General features: G+C 38.1%; 1 protein-coding gene and 1 long non-coding RNA gene across 4 annotated transcripts in view; both read left to right on the top strand.

Moving 5' to 3' along the window:
- Positions 1-2,452: 2,452 nt before the first annotated feature.
- LOC136700341 (uncharacterized) lies at positions 2,453-10,437 on the top strand. Its single transcript, XR_010803723.1, has 3 exons — positions 2,453-4,396; positions 9,125-9,171; positions 9,599-10,437. It is a non-coding gene; the product is annotated as an uncharacterized lncRNA (long non-coding RNA).
- Positions 10,438-11,086: 649 nt separating this feature from the next.
- iffo1a (intermediate filament family orphan 1a) overlaps positions 11,087-22,306 on the top strand; it is a 33,913-nt gene continuing 22,693 nt past the window's right edge. Inside the window, exons 1-5 of one of the 3 annotated variants that reach the window (XM_066675022.1) lie at positions 11,087-12,407; positions 17,527-17,587; positions 18,315-18,410; positions 19,955-20,095; positions 21,983-22,170. In XM_066675022.1, the coding sequence (XP_066531119.1) occupies positions 11,422-12,407; positions 17,527-17,587; positions 18,315-18,410; positions 19,955-20,095; positions 21,983-22,170 (1,472 nt within the window). In that variant the 5' untranslated portion in view covers positions 11,087-11,421. Of the gene's footprint in view, positions 12,408-17,526; positions 17,588-18,314; positions 18,411-19,954; positions 20,096-21,979; positions 22,171-22,306 lie in introns of all 3 variants that reach the window. The other 2 variants (XM_066675023.1, XM_066675021.1) reach the window with 2 other exon arrangements.

Below are 22,306 nucleotides of genomic sequence, written 5' to 3'. Positions count from 1 at the left end.
GCAGTTGGGCTCAAAACGTATTGGGTTCTCAGTGTTAACACGTAGCGTAGCCATAGGTCAGCGCTTAGCTCACTATGAGTAATTAAGATAAAACATAGGGTCTATGTTCACAGAGGATTTATGTTTCATTGTCAGTTACAATGTGTGATGAAAGTCCCATTATGAATATGTAAGTATGCCCAGATTTGTGGCCTCCTATTGGTGAAAACCTTAAGAAGCATGTAAATGTGTCATTTTTGGTCACGTTACTGCTAAAAGGTTTTATATCTTAACGTGAAAGTGTCAACATGTTTTGAGCCCAACGGCCTTCCATAGACAATTAAACATTAAGCCTATGTGAACGTACCTCCTACATTTCACATTAATTATTAATAATAATTATAATATATAGCGCTGACCTACGTTGATCTTTACCTGAGCAGTTTGAAAACAGCAACACTAGCGAGCTGATCCCCATGGGAACTGGAAGTTTATTTTTCACAATAAAAGGTTTGTTGGCGTTTAATACCTTAAAATTTGTAAACATTCATATAATTATTTAACTTGATAAAATGTTCTAAAGCATTATGGGTGTGACACACACTGAGGCATAACCTATTCACATTGATAAATGATGGACATAGTTTTAATGACACAATATCTAAAAAATACACTGCCAACACATAACCATGGTGAAATGAGATTTCTTTCTGAAAAAATGCAGGATGTGTGCAAACACACATTAATTTATTTATATCTACTTCTATATCTGCATTAAAAACCTGAAACATTAAACCTTATTGAACATGGAATTGAACAAAAATCTCAAAAAAACAACAACACTGTTTTGCAGTGAGGGTGTTATAATACCATTGTGTGAGTGTATACATATAAATGTAGCACAAAAAGTAAGGAAATTTGTGTTTGGTAGATTATTTCTTTGTTGTAACATTGCTTCTTGGAAATATAATTATAACCATACACAAGATAAGATGTAAAATATCCTATGCCAATCCATTAGAGCTTCACATAGGGCCCACGCCATTCTCTTCCTACCGGCAGCCACATAATTTCTATTGTTCCAATCCTACAGCTACACCCTATGGTTGGTGCTACCCTTAACATCTACGGTTAATCATTGAGCCCATCACATGAGTACCCAAACCAACCACTGCATCACTAGCTCTTCACAGGGTCATCAGGTAGGCACATCCCCTCAACAGTGTTTCGCTGAATTAAGCTTCCAGAAGGCTCAAAGGTGAAGTCTAGTGTCCCAGACCCACCCCCTCCAAGCTAGTTTTACAGTCCTACCTTACCCTTAAGCATTGACAACCGTAAATCCACACTGGACTCCCTGGTGACTAAGGCTGTACCTAACCCCACTACAACAACAGCACCTCTACAATGCATTTCCCCAACTAATCTGTGTTCTCCTTATCCACAACCACTGATTAGACCGTTCAGCGGTTTCTGATAACACCTTCACAGCTGCCCTTATTTTCCAGCCCCTGATGTCGAACTGCACAAGCAGGGATGTGGCAGACTTGGCTACAAATCCCCTAACATCTGTCTCCACCAGTCTTACATGTGCCTGCCACCTAGGTTCCCTCACCTCGGCGGTCAAGTCCGTGACTTCAGCTTCTTCCTTTGAAATGCTTTGTCTACTGCATCTTCAAATGTTAACTCTATGAAATGAACTATTAATTTACTTTCAGAGTACAGCACCATATCTGGCCTTAGTGTAGTTAAGATTCCGTTTTCCTCTCTGTAGGCTTTTTCACTATCTAATCGAATATGAAAACGAAAAGTGCCACCTACTGCTGATTTCTTTTTTATTTTCCACTTTGCCTTTTCACTGTCTGCTTTTCATTTTCAGGCTGAACAAAATGCAAATATATGCTGATTAGCAGTGGGGTGGAGTGGGCGTGGCTACCCTCCCTGCTTCTCATGCGATCGCCATACACAGTCAGTCTCGATGGTCTGCCTCACCAAGCCATGGGGCGTCTGCTTCATCCATCGAGCCACGTTAAGTGTTTCGGAATGTCCCTAGTGCAAAACAATACACTCTCTCTCCTGCAATGTACGTCCTCCGTGATTCTCTCAGAGAAGGGACAACGCGAAGTAGTACGGCAAGCCATTAACATTAAATCGTGTGACTGGATTTTTCATTATAGACATCTGCAATTCATTTATGGCAAAATTCTAAATTAAGATATTTCTAATTATATTTGGACTAGCCGAAATAACAATTTGAGATATCTTTAATTACATTTTGACTAGTGTAAATGACACAGAGATAATGATCATAGAGATAATGTACACGAAAATAAGCCAAACGTGTAATATTTCCACGGTATGGAAGCTTTTGAATTTTTCCAGGTGCCAGATAAGGTTATTAGGCTTGTTAGTCAGTCAACTTTGCTTTTGTGGAATTTATGTCATGGCAGTGGTTAGAAATAGATATAATGGCTGGATGTATGATTTCACCATTAGCATTTAAGCATGGTGATGGAGGTAGTAATCAAGGCCTCTAAGTGGGTCGTAGGCAGGGAAAGGTTGCATGATGGTACTCGTCTTCCCCCAATCAGGGCTTATATGGACAATATGACTACTCTGACAACTACTGTGCCTTGCACTCGGCGGTTGCTGGGGGAAGTTAAATGATAATCTAAGGTTGGCTAGGCTGAAAGTTGAACCGAGCAAGTCTAGAAGTCTGTCGATTGTCAAAGGAAAATTTGTACAATAAAATTTTTGGATGGAAGGAGAAATGATCCCTACAGTACTGGAGAGACCAGTGAATAGTTTATGCAGATGGTATAGTGCAATGCTAAATGATACTGACCAAGTTGTGGGATACAGGCCAAACTGGTGAAGGCTATTAATAACATTGATAGATCATGTCTGCCAGGGAAATTGAAATTGTGGTGTCTGCACTTTGGCTTATTGCCTCATATTAGATGGCTGTTGACAGTTTATGACGTTTTGAACACAGAGAGAATGGAAAGGGTTATGAACAAGGCTATAAGGAAGTGGCTAGGGGTGCCACAGTGTTTAAGTAGTGTGGCATGGTGTTGGAGAGTGGTACTGGAGCTACCACTCACAAGTTTAGTTGAGGAATTTAAATGTGCAAAGGTGAGTCACGAGATGATTTTGTCAGGGTTGAAGGATGCGGTGGTTAAAGCAGCAGCGCCAGTCACAAAAGCAGGAAGGAATTGGAACCCACGAGTGACAGTGCAGGTAGCCAGGAGCTCATTAGAGCTAAGGGGTGTGATTGGCCAAGTGCAAGCGGATGAGTGGAAAGCATTTAGTAAAGCTACATCACCAGAGAGAAGGCAAATGATGACTAGATTTATTTGCGATCAGGAAGGATGGCACAGTGCGCGGCAGCAGCATAACAGGCAAAACAAGGCCAGTAGCTAAGCTGGGAGAAACTAGAGAAGCGGAAGATCACATGGCAAGCGTTGTGGGCGATGGAGGCAAGTCGTATTAAGTTTTTGCTTGGAACAACTTATGATGTCCTTCCAACTCCACAAAATCTTGGACAGCGTATAGGTGAACACCCTAGTTTTAGATTATGTACAGGGGTTGGCATGCTGAAACATATTCTATCAACTTGTAAGGTTAGTTTGTCTCAGGGGAGGTATACATGGAGACATAATCAGGTGCTAAGGGTTTTAGCATGTTTGTTGGACAGCAAAGACTGAGACGTAAATGCATTAATGAGTGGTTGTAGTACTAAAGTGATTAGGTTTGTGCGTGAGGGATGAATGTATTTGAGTGTGTGCACAGGCTATAAATATTGGTAGATGGGGCAAAGCACAAGATTGGAAATTGTTGGTGGATGTAGGTAAAAAACTGCAGATCCCAGAGTGCATCGCATTAAAGCATCATTCTGACATTTATTTTTACATTTTCTTTTTGTCATATTTGTTGCATACTACAGTTGAAAATGAAAAGCTAAATACATATTTAATTTTAATTTGAAGTCTTATTATCCAGTTCATGAAGAAAATACAAAGCCAAAGTGATGTTTGAATTTTCTTTTATTCATTAACTTTTTCATTTTAGATTTGACCATAAAATACCAGCATAGTTTTGAAAATGAAATGACAAAAAGCTTTTTTAATTTTAAAATTATTTTTGTCAGCTCCAACCCATGCTCGAGTGAAAATTGCTAATGAAGTTATTTCATTTAATTTTTACTTTTGTCATGATATTTGTGCACATGTTTGGAAAAATAAATGGCAAAACGCTATTTGCATTTTCATTTTATTGTTTTCATTTCAATTTTAATTTTGCCAGAATTTACCTCCTACGTTATCAGTGTAATGAAGTATTGCCTTTACAGATGCTGGCAATGCATATCAAGCCATGCAAAGGAAAACTGTCTTCTGATGAGACTGAGGATGAGGATCAGGTGAGAGCATAAAGTTTTTTGTGTGTTTGTTTGAATTTTGTGCCAGTGAATATTGTGTGCCAGGAAAAGCATAAATATTTATTAAAACTTATAGCGACATCAATGGATTTATGGATAGTTGAAGACACAAGGGTGTAGAATTAGCATGGACGAAAGTGACGTGTCCCCACCAATATCCAAAGATTATTGAATTGTCCCCACCAATAATTTGATCCCCAAAAAAAAATAAATAAATAAATAAATCCCAGATCTGTCAACGTGTCACGCCTGCTACTCCTATTAATACAGCTTTGCCTAATCCTGCTTCTCAAAAAGGACTTATCTCAAAAATCTATATCCCAGAATGCACCACACAATCACATGACACTACACAGTCAGATTCACCAGAACTCAAAATCATGCACACCTGTTTTACTCCTATATAAACTCCATCCACTATCTAGCCCCTTGCCGAGTATTGTCGTGGTTTATCCTTGCATACAAAGCGTTCTCTAAAACCTGTCTATTCTGATATCTCGTTGCCTACCCTTTGCTCGTCTTCACGTTTTCTGTGTCTTGCCTTTTCCTTTGGTATTGTTTATCTTCTCTGGTTTTGGACTCTGTCAGTTTTGTGACTTCGATTTTGGGTACGTCCCTAAAGTTCTGTTTTGCTCTCTGTGATTGAACCCCGCTTGTATTGGACTACTATTTTGGACTTGTGTTAATAAACTCTCTGTCCAGTCGTGACACAACGTCTTATTAAGCAGTCCTACCTCAAACTCTTGAAAGCTTTAGCATGTTTATTCTGGTCCTTGTTAAGGGTTATCTGTTAAAATCTATTTTAATGGATGACTAAATCCCAGAGTGATGGAGAATAAACTTAATCTAGGTGTACCTCAAGTCTCTCCCCTTCATCTACAGGGTGGGCCATTTATATTGATACACATTAATAAAATGGGAATGGTTGGTGATATTAACTTTCTGTTTGTGGCACATTAGTATATGGGAAACTTTTCAAGATGGGTGGTGACCATGACGGCCATTTTGAAGTCGGTCATTTTGGATCCAACCATTGTTTTTTCAATGGGAAGAGGGTCATGTGACACATCAAACTTTCACAAGAAAAACAATGGTGTAACTTTATTCTTGCTGTCATTATGTTATTATATTAGATAATGCTCTGTTATTATTTGCAGCACCCAATTACATGATCTACAATTAAATGAAATATTACACCATGAAATATTTGACATCTTTATCTAAAATGAAAAATCTATATTTTATAATGAAATTAAATATTATGTTTCAATTAAGAATTCCTACATTCTTGTGAACCTACATTTAGCTGCTCAAATGTGCCAGTCAAATTAGCCAGAAAAATAAATTACTTTTCTTGAATAGCCATCTACTCCACCAAATATGACAATGTTGTGCCTGTTTAGGAAAAATGAATCCACCTGGCTTCCTATTTTAATTTCTCTAAACATTAAAACCTCACCCCCAAAATTTACTCTTTCAAACATACTTAACTTCTAAACACAACACAAATTGACACTCCTATTCAAACAGACAACTGTATCAGCAGAGTATTATACTATACCTTATCAATTTATGATTGGTATCAACATGGACAAAGGAAAGGGGGCCTGTCACAGAATAGCACAACACATACTAATTGTGTGATCTGTCACAAGATCCCTGCTGCATCAACCCGATGTGTGGATGGCATCATTCTCCACCACTGAATATGGTGGCCCATTGAAGTTAACTGCCCTTGAACCATGCAATATCCAGCATGTGGCATCTGAGTTTTGACAGATGAAATCATGCTGTCAAGCTCTTGGTCACCTATTGCGCTGTATGATCCCCTCACAGACAAATCCAATTCTTCCATCCTTCTATGAACTATCGTTCTTGAAACACCAAGGCACTTGGCCATGCAGGAGATTGGCAGATGTGTGTCAAGCAAAATCTTCAATCTTTCTTTCTTAAACAAATTTTTGGATGACCAGCACCTGGATTGACTTCTGTTTCCAGTCCTACCCTGGGCATAGAGCTGGCATCAATTTCAGATTTGACCAGATGATAAAGGTTTTGTAGTCCTTCTATAATATCTGATCAGAAAATGATTCAAATAGTATAAGCTTGTGACAGCTCAGGAACTCCAGGTTGTCAAGGTTCAGTGGTTGCTGGCTTAAGGCAGACTGTAATTTGGACAGATGTCCCTCCATACGCTGCTGTCTCAGCATATCTGGTCAGATGGACAGACATCAAATTAAGGTGAATTACACCATTTTAAAAGCTTTTGCATTTAATTATCAGCATTTAATCATTCAGACTGGTTTGGTGTATAATGTTCTGTACTCAAGCATCTTCCATATATGACGATATGTGTAGGTTCACTGGTGGTTTTGGATTGTAAATAAAATGGCTTTATTTTCATTGCAGACATTGTGATTCCTGGTTCCTATCACCACAACTGTAAATAAATCTTAGTCTATGTTTCTCTACATTTCATGTCAAAACACTCTAAAAACTTTGTTTACATCATAAAGAGTGAATAAATTAGATCTGGTGTGCTGGCAGCCATCAAACATTTATTAACATATGTCAAAAACAGTACTATTAAATGCCCATTCAAGAATATAGTATTGTGTACTATAAACTATACTATAATATACTGGTATAGTGTGGGCAGCCATGGTCGCTGTAGAAAAAGGCTGAAATTACCACGACCTGCAGGAAAATTGGGGCGGTGGGAGTTGTGTGTGCGTGTGTTCACAGCCTCTAGTGCACTAGTGCATGCATGTGTGTGTGTTCAATGGTTAAATGGGGAAGACACATTTCGTACTATATGTCTAACTACCATATCTAACTCTTGATGTACACAGCTAGCTAGCAAGCTAATTAGTTACAGACTGAAATATGAATTAATTAAAGTAGTAAACAAATTGAAATTGTTTTGTAATCAAGGACTAATTACTTACGCGTGGCTATGAAAAGCTGCTTTGTGGCGGCCATTCAAAAGCCATCTTTTTCAAACTACCATGCTTCAGGCTCTGATTGGAGGTCAAGCCATGCTGTCAGAAATTACCCTTATCATTTGTCCTTTCTGATTGGCTGAAACGTAGGCACTTTGTAATAGCTATAAGTGTGGAGCACATCTAGTGCACAGGACAGGAGAGAAAGATGGTGTAAGTTGGAGTGTGCGTTCAAGAAACGTTGCTCACTCAAAATATCCACGTGCATGCTGCAATATCCCTGTGTGTGCGCAGAAACTTTCTTAATAGCTCAAAATATCCACACACAAACTCATGTAGAATTGTGACACTAAAATAACGCCATAGTCTTCCTCTCTCTGTGAGATATAATACGTGTGTAAAGGTTGATAATTTCCGAACTGTCCTGCTGAGCTTCTGAACTAACCAATGTGCATGGTATTGCGCCAAACACAGCCAAGCACCAGCTATATGAAAGTGTCAAAGAAATAAATACAGTGGAATTTGAGTTTCTAACTTGTGTTTATTGATAGTCAGAAAACATGTTATTTTTTACTAATTCAAGGAATACGGTTTAAAAGACAGTTGGTCCACCCCCAACGGTGTTCGGAAACTCTAATAGGCGTCTTGCATGTGACGTAGATTGTGGACAACAACTCTAGAAGTAGCACTTAATTTAATGCAAAATGATGAAAAGGTGTGTTTTTGGCTGCAATAATTCAATGTACAGTGGGACACCTGTGCACAAATGGCCCAAAGATCTCAAAATATTTAATTCCCTGACGACTGGGTCTGGTTGTTTGTTGCTCTCAGGTGCAAATTCTTCTCCCTGTGGCTCAAATCTAAATAGTTTAATTTCGTTGTTATAAAACCCACTCACCCCCACTCTCACTTCAGGTTAATCTTCTTCAACAAACTCAGAAGTATCATCGGAATCTGAAGAACCAGCACTAGAAAATTCGCAGTCCAAGTCAGTCATAACGGTGCTTTAATGTGGCGTTGTTCAGCTGTTGTCCACCAGTGACATCACACAGTTGCGTTCAAGAATTTCTGTAGCGAGCTCGGGTTTTTCCGTCAATTTAATAAAATCATCAGTTTTAAAGCAAATTAAGCATGCTATTTTCATTTTAATTCATAATTATATATTTTCAGTAACTAAAATAATGTGACATATTCATGGAGATCCATTAGGTGGTGCTTAGCCTTTAAGTTCTCTCTGTGAAACACAACTGAATTAACAGTTCCTACTTGCACATATGTGTTTCAACATCAGGAGTTAGTCAATCAGTCAGTAAGAGAAAATGCCTCTTCTAGGCCAGCACGGTAAGCGGTCTGGCAACTATCTTAACCAAAAATAAACCTGTTCAGTCTTTTACATGAAAGTACCAGTTTTCAATAAAGTGTCCTGACAGTACAACAAAATGTGAGATAGTCCTATCCTTGCGAGGATATCTGGTCCTCGCAAACATAAAAACACGCCACTACACACACAAAAGCCGTGTTTGTTAATTACACTGAAAACCTAATCTATTCCGTAAAAGCGACCAGGAAATTGAGTGGTATGGAGGGCTAGCATGTTCATTATGTAAATAACTAACTTTCTCACTCACTAATGTATTAATTTGGCACAACAGGTAGTGTCATTCTCACACAACTACAGGGTCCTGGGGTTTACTACTAAGCAAAGAAATACAGAAGTAGACAACAATGTATTACATTCATTCACCCAATGCTCTCTCTCTATTGTCAGGCAGTGAACAGTTGTTTCTGAGGGTGGAACTGGAAGCAGGACTAAAGGTAGAGTGTATATTTTGGTTGGACATTTTTCAAAACTAGTTTTTATTTCCTAGTTACTAAAAACAATGATATACTCCAGCCTTCAGCTAGATTTGTATTTTGCCTCAATAAGAATCCAAGCTAAGGTTCAAAGGGATCTTATCCCCAGTGTTTGTGTGGACCGAGTGTTGCATGGTATGGCGTCTGAGCAAGGTTGATTGTAAAAGCATCCTTGGGTGCTATATAAGGAAGGTGCTATATAACAATAAATAAATGAATAAAAATAAATATTATGGGAAGCTCTAACTTCTTAATGCATGATCATTTTCTATTTTTAAATACAAAAATAGTCAAATTTCTGTGATATGTGCTGGCAGTTTACAAGGTTATATGTTTTGGTCATACATTCTTTCATTCATTCATTTTCTGTAACCACACCATTGCGCAGGAACACATCCATGGCAGTCCATCCCAGGATACCACACATTCACACCTATGGACACTTTTGAATAGCCAATCCACCTGCCAGTACTGGATTTTTGGAAGAACCTTGAGCACCTGGAGGATACCCATGCAGACACAGGGAGAGCACAGCAAAGTCTTCACAAAGCCATCATTCAAAAAAAAATCGCTATTTTCTATTGATCCATTAGTCCCAACACTTTCACAGAGTGGATAGAGTGTCTGGTGTTTTAAAATGAGGTAGCTAAATGAAATATGGCAGAAACATGTATCTGCATCTTTTTAGTGGATATTTTTGTTTACAACAGCTTTTCCTTCACATTGTGTGAAAAATTCATGATGAATGGATCAACAGAAATGCTCCAAACATATCTGGAATAAAGTCTTTTTACACTGAATTCAACTGAAAGCTAAGAAGTTTTTTTCTTTTACAATTTGTATTCCTAGGCCTAATTATTTTCTCAGAGACTTCGAAAACTGTCCAAACACTGTTAGAATAATTGTAACTGTGGTGGTATCATCAAGGGTACATATTCGTACCTTTTAATTAGGAAACATAATTGTATCTTATTCTATTATAAATGTAGATTTTAAAATTGTCATCTCCGTGACTTATAAAATTTTATTTTATTTTACGTAGTTGTATAAGAAAAGATTACAAATATCCTCCTTTTTTTTCTGGAGAAGAGAATGTAATTTACCTTTAGGGAACACAACTGGACTTTAAAAGCACTGCTGTGCCTGTATTTACACAGCTGGTACTTTTAGTGACCTATAATGTACCTCTACCATGCCTTAGAGGTATATTTTATCGACTTTAACAGAGTGGTTTATTTTGTCTGAAAAAATAAAATATTTGTGACACTATGAGACAGTAATGATTATAGCAGTGATTATTGTTATAGCAGTGTGCTACTACTATGATGAACACCCATACCATGTAGAGACACTCGAACATGGACAAGATTATTATAATAATTATTATTATTTTTAATAGTGCATTTTCCAGCATAAAAACACTACTACCGTGTGCAATTTGTGTATATGACTATATGAATGAGTGAATGAATGAATAAATAAATAAAAAACAGGGTGTCTCTAAATGAAAGACGCATGTAAAACACTGGGCATTTGTAATAATATTATTTCGAGATGATGGCAGAAAATACCTACACCTACTGAAAACACAAATAACATTTGGTCTTCAACAAAATAATCCGCCCACCATGCACGTGCATGATTATCTCCGAACCGGCTCTCGCTGCCAGCCACTGCGTTGTTTATTGTGGTCGCTGACGTCAGTATTATGCTGTTGCTACCGTAAACCATCAAGTACGCGTACATTCCCAAAAAACAGTTCTCTGCATGAGGCCAGTCACAAAAATACGACAAAACCCCATGTTGGTCAATACTCAGCGTCACTGTGCTATTATCATCCTTTTACAGTCTCAAGTTTTACTGTGGGGAAATATGAATTTATTGGCGCACATATTTCATGACGTACGGTAACCGAAGCCGCAGTTGACGTTTGTGTATCTGAGAGCTTGGTCAGTGCGCTACAGTTACTCTTGTCGTTTGTCCGTCTAAGCAGCACAGAATAAAAAGCCAGCTTTAAAAAGCAATAACAATACTAATAACTGCAGAAGAAAAGGGATACAAACTCGTGTCCTTTCCGCATGTGCTTTGTCAACGTCTAATTTTCCCCGTCTACTAATCGGATTGTGTCTGAGGCTGAAGATTTCCTCACCTTAAGGAGCCTACCTGCTCAAAGCATTACGGGAGTGAAAGCTCTGCTTCATTCAGAGGTAAATGCCGGATTTCGAGCACTTCAGCTTTTCTCCCTCTAGAATGAATCCCGTCTTGGGTGAGAGTGCGATCCCGGTCCAGCAGCAGCAGCAGCATCAAGTGACCGGTCTGCAGGATACTGGCCTTTTCGGGGAGTCTCTATACGGCGCATCTGAGCCACCCTTCATCATTGGTGAGCATATGTTCATCCCCGGTCAAGACACTTTAGGCCTTTCTGGGTTGGATTTAGGCACCTGGCCTCATGGTGCACATCCGTACCTGCACCGGTGCCCTCCTGCTCCTCCAGCTGCTGCAGCATTGAGAAATGACCTGGGTTCCAACATCAGCGTCCTGAAGGCCCTTAACCTCCGATTTCGTTGCTTCCTGGCTAAGGTACATGAGCTGGAGCGCCGCAACAAGGCACTGGAAAAGCAGCTGCAGAACGCCCTGGAAGCACAAACTGAAAAGGTGCCTACACGGGACGTAGGGGTCCAAACAGGGTTCTTGGAAACAGTGGTGGCCAGGCCGGACCTGATCCCCATACCGAATGCCAATTGTTTGCCTGGAAGCCTGGCATCATCGCCGACACTGGACAACATAGTCCCCCCGCTTGGGCACCTCAACAAGACCAATCTCGGAAAATCTCGAACCTGTCTCTTAACCCCAGACCCCAACTTCAACGTGGCTCTCAGTTTTCCCACCAGCCCTTTGTCACCTGGTGATCCTGCTTCCAAGAGCATTACCAACATTAACGAGAAGTATTTTGGCACCGGGACCAGCATTGGGACATCCACAAACCTCCCGCCTCGGTTCCTTCCTGGCACTCTTTGGTCTTATAACCCTACTCGGAGATTCAGTGCTGGTCGAGATCTGAGGGTGTCGGGGCCTGGCGTGTCATGGATGCACCCGGATGGGGTAGGGGTTCAAATTGACACCATCACCCCAGAGATCCGGGCCCTCTATAACGTGCTGGCCAAGGTGAAACGGGAGCGAGATGAGTATAAACGAAGGTCTGTGTTTTGTGCATGTTTAGCTGCCTTGAAGGGTTAAGCAAACACTAATCCACCATACATGGCCCTTCAAATTTTCTTCAGATTAGATGGATTAGGTTAAGGACTTGAAAGTTCTTGGAAGAGATCTCCAGAAGTAGGGATGATGACAAAGGGTCTAAATACATTAACCTAAACCAGTGTTCATTTAAGCTTTACTCATGCTGAAGGAGCTAATTTAAGCCTGTTTTGATGTTTTGTGCTTGAATAGACACAGATTAAAGCAACACTATGTTATATTTTTACTTTAGAATTACAGATTCAAAATCACTGAGATGATTCACTGACCTTATACATGGAGAATAGAGCCTTTGTCTTTGCTACTGCTGGCTCAGCACTGCACAATGTACATTTTGGAAGAGGGTAGGAAAGCATGTCTTTCCCTCCCCTTACACCTTGATTTTAGGGGCTATAAGGGGAGCCCAGGAAAAAAAATCCCACTTAGAGTTGCATTATGCTTACACCTAAAAAATAGAGTTCTGTAAATGTAAAGGCAGTAGATATCAAGTAGGACAACTTAAAAATCTAATTCTTAATTTGTTATTCATTATGATTAAGTTCCAACATATTATGGTTCTTTAAAATAATCTTTGGAGGAAAAAAAGGATCTGTATTGCACAAAAAAAATTTCCACCATTTTGGTTTCTATATAGAGCTGTGTTTGGCAAGAGTAGCGTTGTGGGGTGACTGCACAGATTGTGACTCTCAATTATCCATTGAAAGGAGGATATAGTCCAGGACTAAGCTTAATCCCTGTCTGGGAAACCAGCTCTGTATGTTTAAGCCTAGCCTGGGTTTAAGAAACTTCCCCCATGTGATTTCTGCAGGTAGGGCTCAATCCTAGTCCTGGACTTTAATGCAACTACTCCATCTGACTGGAGACAGGCCTATCACATTAGGCAATTTTCTGATTAATATTGTTCCAGAAATAATTGTGATAAATAATATTATTGTCATTTGAAAACCATTTTATTCCACAGCATAATAATGCAATCACATACCTTTTAAAGAGCAATGAACTTGATATTAGGAATATTGTACTTTAAGTCAAAAATTTAATTATTATGACTACATTAGATTTAATCCTTGTCTGAAAAAGTGACCCTGTGTTTAGGCTACTCTCTGGTCAATGTCAATTTTATTTATAAATCACATTTTTTAAAACAACAAATGTTGACCAAAGTGCTGTCCAGTAATATACAGGCAAAGCGTACATAAAAACAACCAAAAACAAGAACCCAACATAACTCTCAACTACATTAAAGCCAAAAAAATCCAAAATATATATTTAAAAACCAGCAATGAAGGGGCTTGCCTAACATATAGTAGCAACATTCCATAGTTTAGGGGCTATGACTGCAAAGGCACGATCACCCCTGTGCTTTAGCCTTGATCTAGGGACTGCCAGAAGGAGCTGATCAGTGGATCTAAGTGCCCTCGATGGTTATATGAGTAAGTGTAATCACAAAAAAATCTCAATCAAATCACTGAAGAAAATGTTTGAATCCAGGTTTCATTTAAATCCCTTATAATTTTTGTAATTGTTTTTTTTTTTTTTTTCATATTATGTGACCTCATGACTTTGATTTGCCCTCTGGCCTGGGTCTCAGTTCTGCTACACTGATCTGTAATGGCTGAAGTATAGTCACTTTGCACAGAAGAGCAGCCCCCCCCCCCCCCCCCCACACACACACACGCACACACCTCTTTTCCACATCCTCTCCCTGTGCCTCAGTATCTGCAATGCAGCACACCAGTGAATGATTATTCATTCATTCTCTCTCTCTCCCTCTCTCTCTCTCACACACACACACACACACACGTTTTTTTCTTCAAATGATACAATATGCCATTACTTTGCAGTTTAGACACCGCTAGGTGTGCCAGTTATTGACACAGGGATGCAATCACAATATAATCTCCTTAAAACAGCATTAACATTACAGATGATATGTATGAGCTTAGGTCACATTGCTCAATGTCAGGAAATAAAACAAGAACAGTATAGAATACACAGGCATTGGGATATGGAATAAGGTTGGACAATAACTCAATATCAATATACAACAACCAACCACAATATTATAATCACATTTTTTCTACACTCACTGTCATTTCTCTCAGCTCCACTTTCAACAGGAGCACTTTGTAGTTCTACAGTTTCAAACTGGACTCCGTAAGCTGCTCTGCATATTTTGCTAGACTAGTTTCACCCTGTTTTCAATGATTAGGAGCCTCACAAGACCCCCACAGAGCAGGTGTGATATGAGTGGTGGATCATTCTCAGCGCTGCAGTGACACTGATTGTGGAGAGTTAGTGTGTGTTGTGCTAGTATGAATGGATCAGACACAGCAGTGCTTCTGGAGTTTTTAAACCCCTTAGTGTCACTGCTGGACTGAGAATAGTCCACAAACCAAAAATATCAAGCCAACAGTGTCTTGTGGATGGCGTCCTGTGCCACTGATGTAGGAAAAGTGGACAAATACTTCAAACTTTGCAGTAACAGATGAGCTACTCTCTCTGGTGGAAAACTAGGCAGGTGTGTCTAAAAGAGTGGACAGTGAGTGGACTCCAGCACCACTGCTGTGTCTGATCCACTCATACCAGAGCAAGACACACTAAGACACACCACCACTATCGTCAGTGACACTGCAGCGCTGAGAATGATCCATCACCCAAATCATACCTGCCCTGTGCTGGTCCTGTAGAGTGTCCTGAGGGGTCACCCTGGGGGTTACAACGTAGGCAGAACTACTTACAGGGTCCAGTCTGTAATTGTAGAACATAATAGTGCTCTTGTCTGGTCAGCGGAGCTGAGAGAACAGACTGTGGGTGTACAAACAAGGGTGTGCTTGTAATGTTATGGTTGATTGGTGTATATCGCAATATAACATTTTTAAACACATTTTCAATATTTCAATATGCATTATTAACAGTATCCCCAACTTATTGATATTCATTAAAAGGTGCTGCCATCAGTTAACTGCACACAAATTTAAATAAAAAATGTTAATATTGAGTTTTATGTGGCTTTTTTATTGTTCTTATGGATATTGGAATTATATCCTATTAATCCAAATTAAGAAATATATTGCTGAATAAATTTTGGCCATACCCTCCAGCTCTACTATGGAACTGTATCCTTTGGAGGGATGGATTTAATCATCCAACATCATCAGCTGACCTCATTAATGCCCCTGTGGGTTAATGCAATCAAATCTTCACAGAAATTGCACAGAATCTAATCTAAAGCCTAAGCTATTACTGCATAGAAAACTACGAAATAGATAATAATACACTCCATTTCAGATGAGCAGGTTGTTCACATCCAGTGTCCTCCACAGTGATTAAATAGTGTGGCACCCTCTCCTGCATTGTGTTTTATTTCAAGGTGCCTCCACTTATAAGACTTACATTGTCCTTAGACATTACATAACTCTCTTCATGACATACATAGGACACTGTGTGGTAATGAAATTGGAACTTCTGGTTTCAGAAGTACTCTGAAACCAGAATGAGCTTCTCTAATATCCACAATTCAGTGCAGAGTGCCATAATTAGGTTTTATTGTAATATTTAAGAAATATGATGATGTGTCTTTATTTATATCTATATTTACTCTGTACACCCAAGTGTTTCTCAACACCAGGTCATCCAGCATTTCTTCTAAAAATGTTATTAGTAGAGAGTTTGTCCCCCACTGCTACAGTTTGCCAGATTTTGGAACATTGCTATGAAGATTTGATTGCATTAAGCCATTAGCACATTAATGAGGACAGGCACTGATGTTGTTTGTGATCCAAAACTAAACATCCACCACTCCAGCTTAATATACGTGTAACCCCCACAGGACCAACACAGAGCAGTTATGATTTTTACTGATGGGTCACTCTCAGTATTTCAGTGACAGTGACGTGATGATAGTGTGTGTGTTGTGCTGGTATGAGTTGATTGGGCATAGATACCTTAGGCTCATGTGCAACTGCTTCAGAGCTTCCTATGGAGATTATACAACTTGTGTCCACAATGACTGCACCATATAGTAGCATTCGCAAGTTAGAAAGTTCTTTTACAAACATTTGGACTTATTCTTTATGTCCAGAAGTCTGAAGACACCTATGTATACAAAAATACCTTGAAACGTATGGGTGTTAATAAGAAGTTTGGTCCATCATCTGCATGAGTAGCAGTTTTTCTATTGAAGGATACTGAAGGATTTATACGTCATGCTGGATCATTACAATAAGTCTGCATTCTGCCACAATAACTAAGTAGAATGTAGAACCTAACAGTTAAATGTGTTTGTTGATGGCTTTTACCTGTGCTGTTGGTGAAACTATAATCTATAGCATGCTTACAATTAATATCTTGTTTCTTGGAATTGATGCCACTAAGGAACACAATATAAAGCATCTTCTGTTTATGAGTGTGGGGGTAATACAGGGTAAACTAGTGAATGCTAACACAAAACATCAAAACTATAAAAGTAAATAACAGTATAATAATATAAAGTATTACTAATAATACTAAAACACCAACTACTAGGTTACTTACATTATTTTAGACAAATTACTCCTGTTTATAGGAGTTTTAAAAGTGTGACCATTAAAAATATTAATATTTTACAATAGATAACTTACAATAATCATTGATCATAATTAATTTAAACTGCAGGAGCATACACTCATAAAAATTAAGGTGCAACAGTGGGGAAGAGTGAAGCCATAGAACAATTACAATATTTCCAGAAAGAACCATTTTTAAATTGGTAAAGAACCTTAACATTAAGGGGAGTTTCTTTAAACCTTTAAAAGGGCCTTTGCACTCATGTATCTCTTTAACAAAAATGGTTCTTTATGGAACCAAAAGTGGTTCTTCGCAGTATCACTCAGAATCCTTATTTTTGTACCTAAATACAAGGACCGTTTGTGGTACCATTATTTTTAAGAGTGTATGATGAAACTGTAAAAAGTAGAGCATATAAAGGCAGTCAAAGGGATAATATAATATCCACTGTTTGGATTTCATTCATAATTATGTTTAAATATGTTTATAAAACAAGGGAATTTTTTCTACCAGGTGGGAGGAAGAATATACCATAAGAGTGGACCTCCAGGAGAAGATTGCAGAGCTTGAAGAGGTAGGATATGAACAAACAAACTCTCTATCAGTATCACAGTTTAGCCTCCATTCATACATTCATCTTCCTTCACTGTAGTAGTTACAGTACTGTCTAAAGTTTAGGAAACCAGAGAAATCATTTGAGTAGTGTAGTTTAGTACATAACATTGTTGCCCTCCACACAACAGACTAGGGTTCAGTTCATAATTTAGGCATAAACACCATAATATACCCGTGGGTCCGTTGACATTACAATTGCTCTGAAACATGATTTAAATGATAAGTTGCTCTGGGTAAATGTGTCTGCCAAACTTCATGAATGATAAGGTAATCTGAAGTGGGTAGTAGCTAGTTATTTGTACCTAAGTACAACTGATGTATTGATATTTGCATTTTGCTGATTATTTTCAAATCATACTATTTTATTTATTTTAAATGTACTGAGTTATATATGTTAGATTTTAGCTAGCAATGTTTAGTTACAATTTTTTTTAAATTTTGTTCTGTTTTGTGCTACTCTGTGGCTGATCAAACCATTGCCTTTTGAAATTTGTCATTACATTTGAGACCTATCTAGATCAATCATGAGAACAGATAGCTGTGCAAATAGCAGATGTTAGATTTATTAAGTAATTCCACAATATATATATATATATATAGCTTGTTCTGGGCACCTCAGGCATGTTTATAAAGCACTGCTTTGCATTAAAATATATGTGTGTGCATGTGTGCTTGTGTTTCTGTAGGACCTGCAGGAGAGTGAGGTTTGTCAAGATGAACTGGCTCTTAGAGTAAAGCAGCTGAAGGCTGAGTTGGTCCTCTTCAAAGGCCTAATGAGCAATGTGAGTCATTCATTATATAATTTTATCTTTACCTGGCATATAGCCAACAACACATTAAGCATCTTGGGCTTTTGTCCCCTTTTCAAGCAGATTTTCCAAAATTTCAGCTTGATCCAGTGATAGTAGAGAATCACTCAGGGATAATACAGACTTTTTTACCTTATATTTTCTTACAGTGGTGGTTTGCAATGTCTACAATGCAGGAATTTCATTTACGTTTCACAATCAAAAGGGAACATACACATTCCTTCTGTTTTTATATGTACTATGCATTATGAAAAACTTCAAATGTCTGTTTCCTATCATCACCACTGTAAAGAAATAGAACTACATAGAATATAAATCTTAAATGAAAGAGGCTGGACACAAATGTATTATTAATTCACAATAGAGGAATCCAGATCAATAAACCAGTAAGCAGGCTACAGGAGTGTAGAATACTACTCCATAAATTTAATTAAATATTCAAAGCCAAAAGGAAAAGCAGCATAACATTAAAGATCAGATTCAGAAGTCCAAGCTGCAGCTGAGCTGGGCTTCATTTCTCAGCTATCACTGAAAGCAGTTCCAATTAGAAGGATCCTTTGTGTATATTGAGTACCCAGCTTTCTAAGTTTGCAGCCCAGGCTTTGAGAAACTGTCTATATGTGAATCTAAAGAATGTATTTTTAATGATGGTGATATGACAGAATATAGTTTAGGACAAAGCCCATCTTTTTTGTGACAGTCTACAAATGAGTGTTTGACATGAAGCCCTTCTGAAATACAGTATGCAGTAAAAAAAAAAAAAAAAACTAATTTCCCCTGTTTATATTCAAAATCTTGTTCTTTTGGTCATTACCCATAGCTTGTGACCGTAGGTTAGGGAGGGGTCATACAGTACTGTGCAGTAGTCTTAGGCACCTAAGATAATTATATACATTTAAACTAATGCCTTGTCAGTAAGCGTGGTGCTTGTATAAAATTATATATCATCACAGTACATACAAACAAATAATAATATAAAACAAATAGGAAATATATTTTGTTTTCTATAAAGCAGTAGGTATCTGAAGAAGAGTTTGAAGAACAATATTTTGTTCATATTCTCCTTGATTGCATGAATTTGTTAAATCAGTAGCACACATTATTTAAAATCATTATTTATCATCCTGTAAAAATTGGTATTGGATGATAACCTCAAATAATACAGACTGCCACAAGGTGAGATTTGGAAAAAGTTAAACCAACACATTCACACACAGAGTATCACACTTACTGGAATAATGTTATTTGGTTTTATTCTAGTGTTGGGTGTTAGATGTTGTTTGTTTGTTTGTTTTTACCAAATAAACACTTACTGCTCAGATAAATTGCTTTTTTAATCTTATAATCTCATAATAAGTGTGTTTGTATTTTTGCAAACATTGGTGAAACTGAGTTTTAGATTAATAGCATACTGAGTTCTAACAAACTTGTTTTATGCTGTAACTCTTATTTATTTCCTTTTTTTCTTTTGCTTTCTCTCTCTCTAACTCCCACATGGTTTCCATGTCTCTTTTCAGAATCTTACAGAGCTGGACAGTAAGATCCAGGAGAAAGCCATGAAGGTGGACATGGACATCTGCAGACGGATTGATATCACTGCACGGCTGTGTGATGTGGCTCAGCAGAGGAACTGCGAGGATATGATTCAGATCTTCCAGGTGTGTTCTCTAGGCTTAAATTATATCAGAACAAGACCAAATGTCTGTGGACCCCTACTCATCCAACATTTGAACACACTGAATTAAAGTTTATCCTTTAGGCCTCCTTAGAATTTAGCTTAAGCTTCATTAGGCTCTATAGGGTTGTTTGTCCACCCTTGATGCAGTAATAGCCTCTAATCCTGTAGGCAGGCTTCACGGTAGACTTGGGAACATTCCGTGCCTTTGCATTGCAATACTATATCCTAGCTAAAAAGTTAGCAAATACACCATGCATTAATTTGTAACCCGACAGCCTTCATACAAACCTGATTCGGCAAAAGTTGTTTTTTTGTAAAAATGCAATAAAAAAAGTGAACTGTGGTTTGTTAATTTTCTGGAAGATCTGTTTAACTGACAAATGCATAAAGAAAAGTTTGTGTTGTACACTGTGAATTTAGGGACCACCCATTGTGGACAAAGACATTAAATGTAACATCGAGGCTTTTAATGTTTCAATGATTCTTTGCTGTCTATAAACCTGCAATGCCATTTTTCTGTCATGAGAAATCCTAGCATACCAGACCAGACTTTATAAAAAGTGACAACGATCATGAAAGTCACCTTTAATTGGGCACATAGGTAATATTATCTTTATAGAATTGCATGACATAAAATGGAATGCTCTGGAGCAGCTGACCATGAGCCTACCATGTCCAATTCCAGGCTTTTCCTAGACAGTAATAAATCACCCACAGCATTATTCATTGTAATTATACTGCACCATCTAATAGTTTTGAGAAGGGCTGCAGTGGCATTTGTGATCCAGAAAATAATCATCTAACATCAGTAACTGACCGGATGTATTATGTGGCCCAGTGCCATAAAATACTTGCAAAAATGATCTAGCATTTAGTGTTTCCCAGAAACTGTTACTGCAGCAAAAGCAGGAAATACTCACTTTGAAAAAAAATCATTTCAGATAAAAATGTTGGATGAGAAGTTACAAGCTTTGGCTATTTGATATCTTGATATCTTTGATACCTATAATGAATATTTTTATTACTGAATACTTTGACAAACACAAATTATGCATCTAATCAAAATTTCACATTGAATTTATTGTACACATACATTCACTTGGTCTATTCATGCCTTTATATATCTATAAAACTGTAAAATTATTTTCTACCTCAGCTTTTGTCTGGATCGTTGTAATCTTTGCAGGGCTCAATCCAGCTCAGATTTAGAAGCTGGTAGTCAACACGCAGCTTAAGCAGGAAAAGGACTTGTTCTTTAATTAGCTTGGTGACTTGGCAACTAAAGATTGCATCAGAGGAACAACCTTTACAGAAAAAATTTACATGGTTCTACACATGACAGACTAATTCCTTTGTCATGAAATGTTGGACAGTACAACAAAGCTTTTCTTTACAGTTGTGTATTTTAAAAATGCAACTATAATTTGTGTTGCTTGTAGTCTCTGCAAGTAATTCTCTTATTTCATTGTTAAGTTGTTGATCATAGTTAACCATTAGCTAGGATGTCAAGAGCTGATCTGAAGGTTGAAGGCAATATTTGAATGACAGGTGAATCAACCTTACAGGTTTTGAGTTCCAAGAAAAGAAACCAAATTTGCAAAGGAAAAATGTGTTACTTTAGGCTGGAAGCTCTCTGACTGCAATTGAGTAAATATTTGGGTCTGATTTTAGAAATGGCAAACAGCAGAAGTACTATGGCAGGGCCTTTCCTTAAAGGGAACGTCCAAAACTGTGGGGAACTGCGGTTCTTTCTGGGTGGTTTACGTTCAGAAGCACCACGTCTTTTAGGGCTTAACTCTAAAAGTCATGGATTGCAACTGCTTATCATTATGATATCAAATCTTCTAGTATTATCTCATTTTAGCAGGTTGCCACACCCCCTTCAACTCTAACCCGCCGACCACGGAAACACATCCCTCAGTCTGCAAAGAGCAATGACACAGAGGAACCAACTAGCATCTCTGAGAGTGAGGAGGCTGGAAATAAAGATGTGGAGCTGTGTGGCTCGTCCTCCAATCAAGTCAATGAGGAAATGCAGAAGATGCTCAACCAGTTGTAAGTGTTTTTATTTCGCATACCGTCACTGTTCAGTGAAAAATGTGTCTCCATTTGTGTCAATTTTATGTTTACTAAACTTACTACATAGTTTTACATCATGTGAACACAGCGGCTGTCCTTTAAATTGTCCGAA

Source organism: Hoplias malabaricus, chromosome 6 (assembly GCF_029633855.1).
Source record: "Hoplias malabaricus isolate fHopMal1 chromosome 6, fHopMal1.hap1, whole genome shotgun sequence".
Classification (NCBI taxonomy): Eukaryota; Metazoa; Chordata; class Actinopteri; order Characiformes; family Erythrinidae; genus Hoplias; species Hoplias malabaricus.
This window is presented reverse-complemented; position numbering and strand designations above follow the sequence as displayed.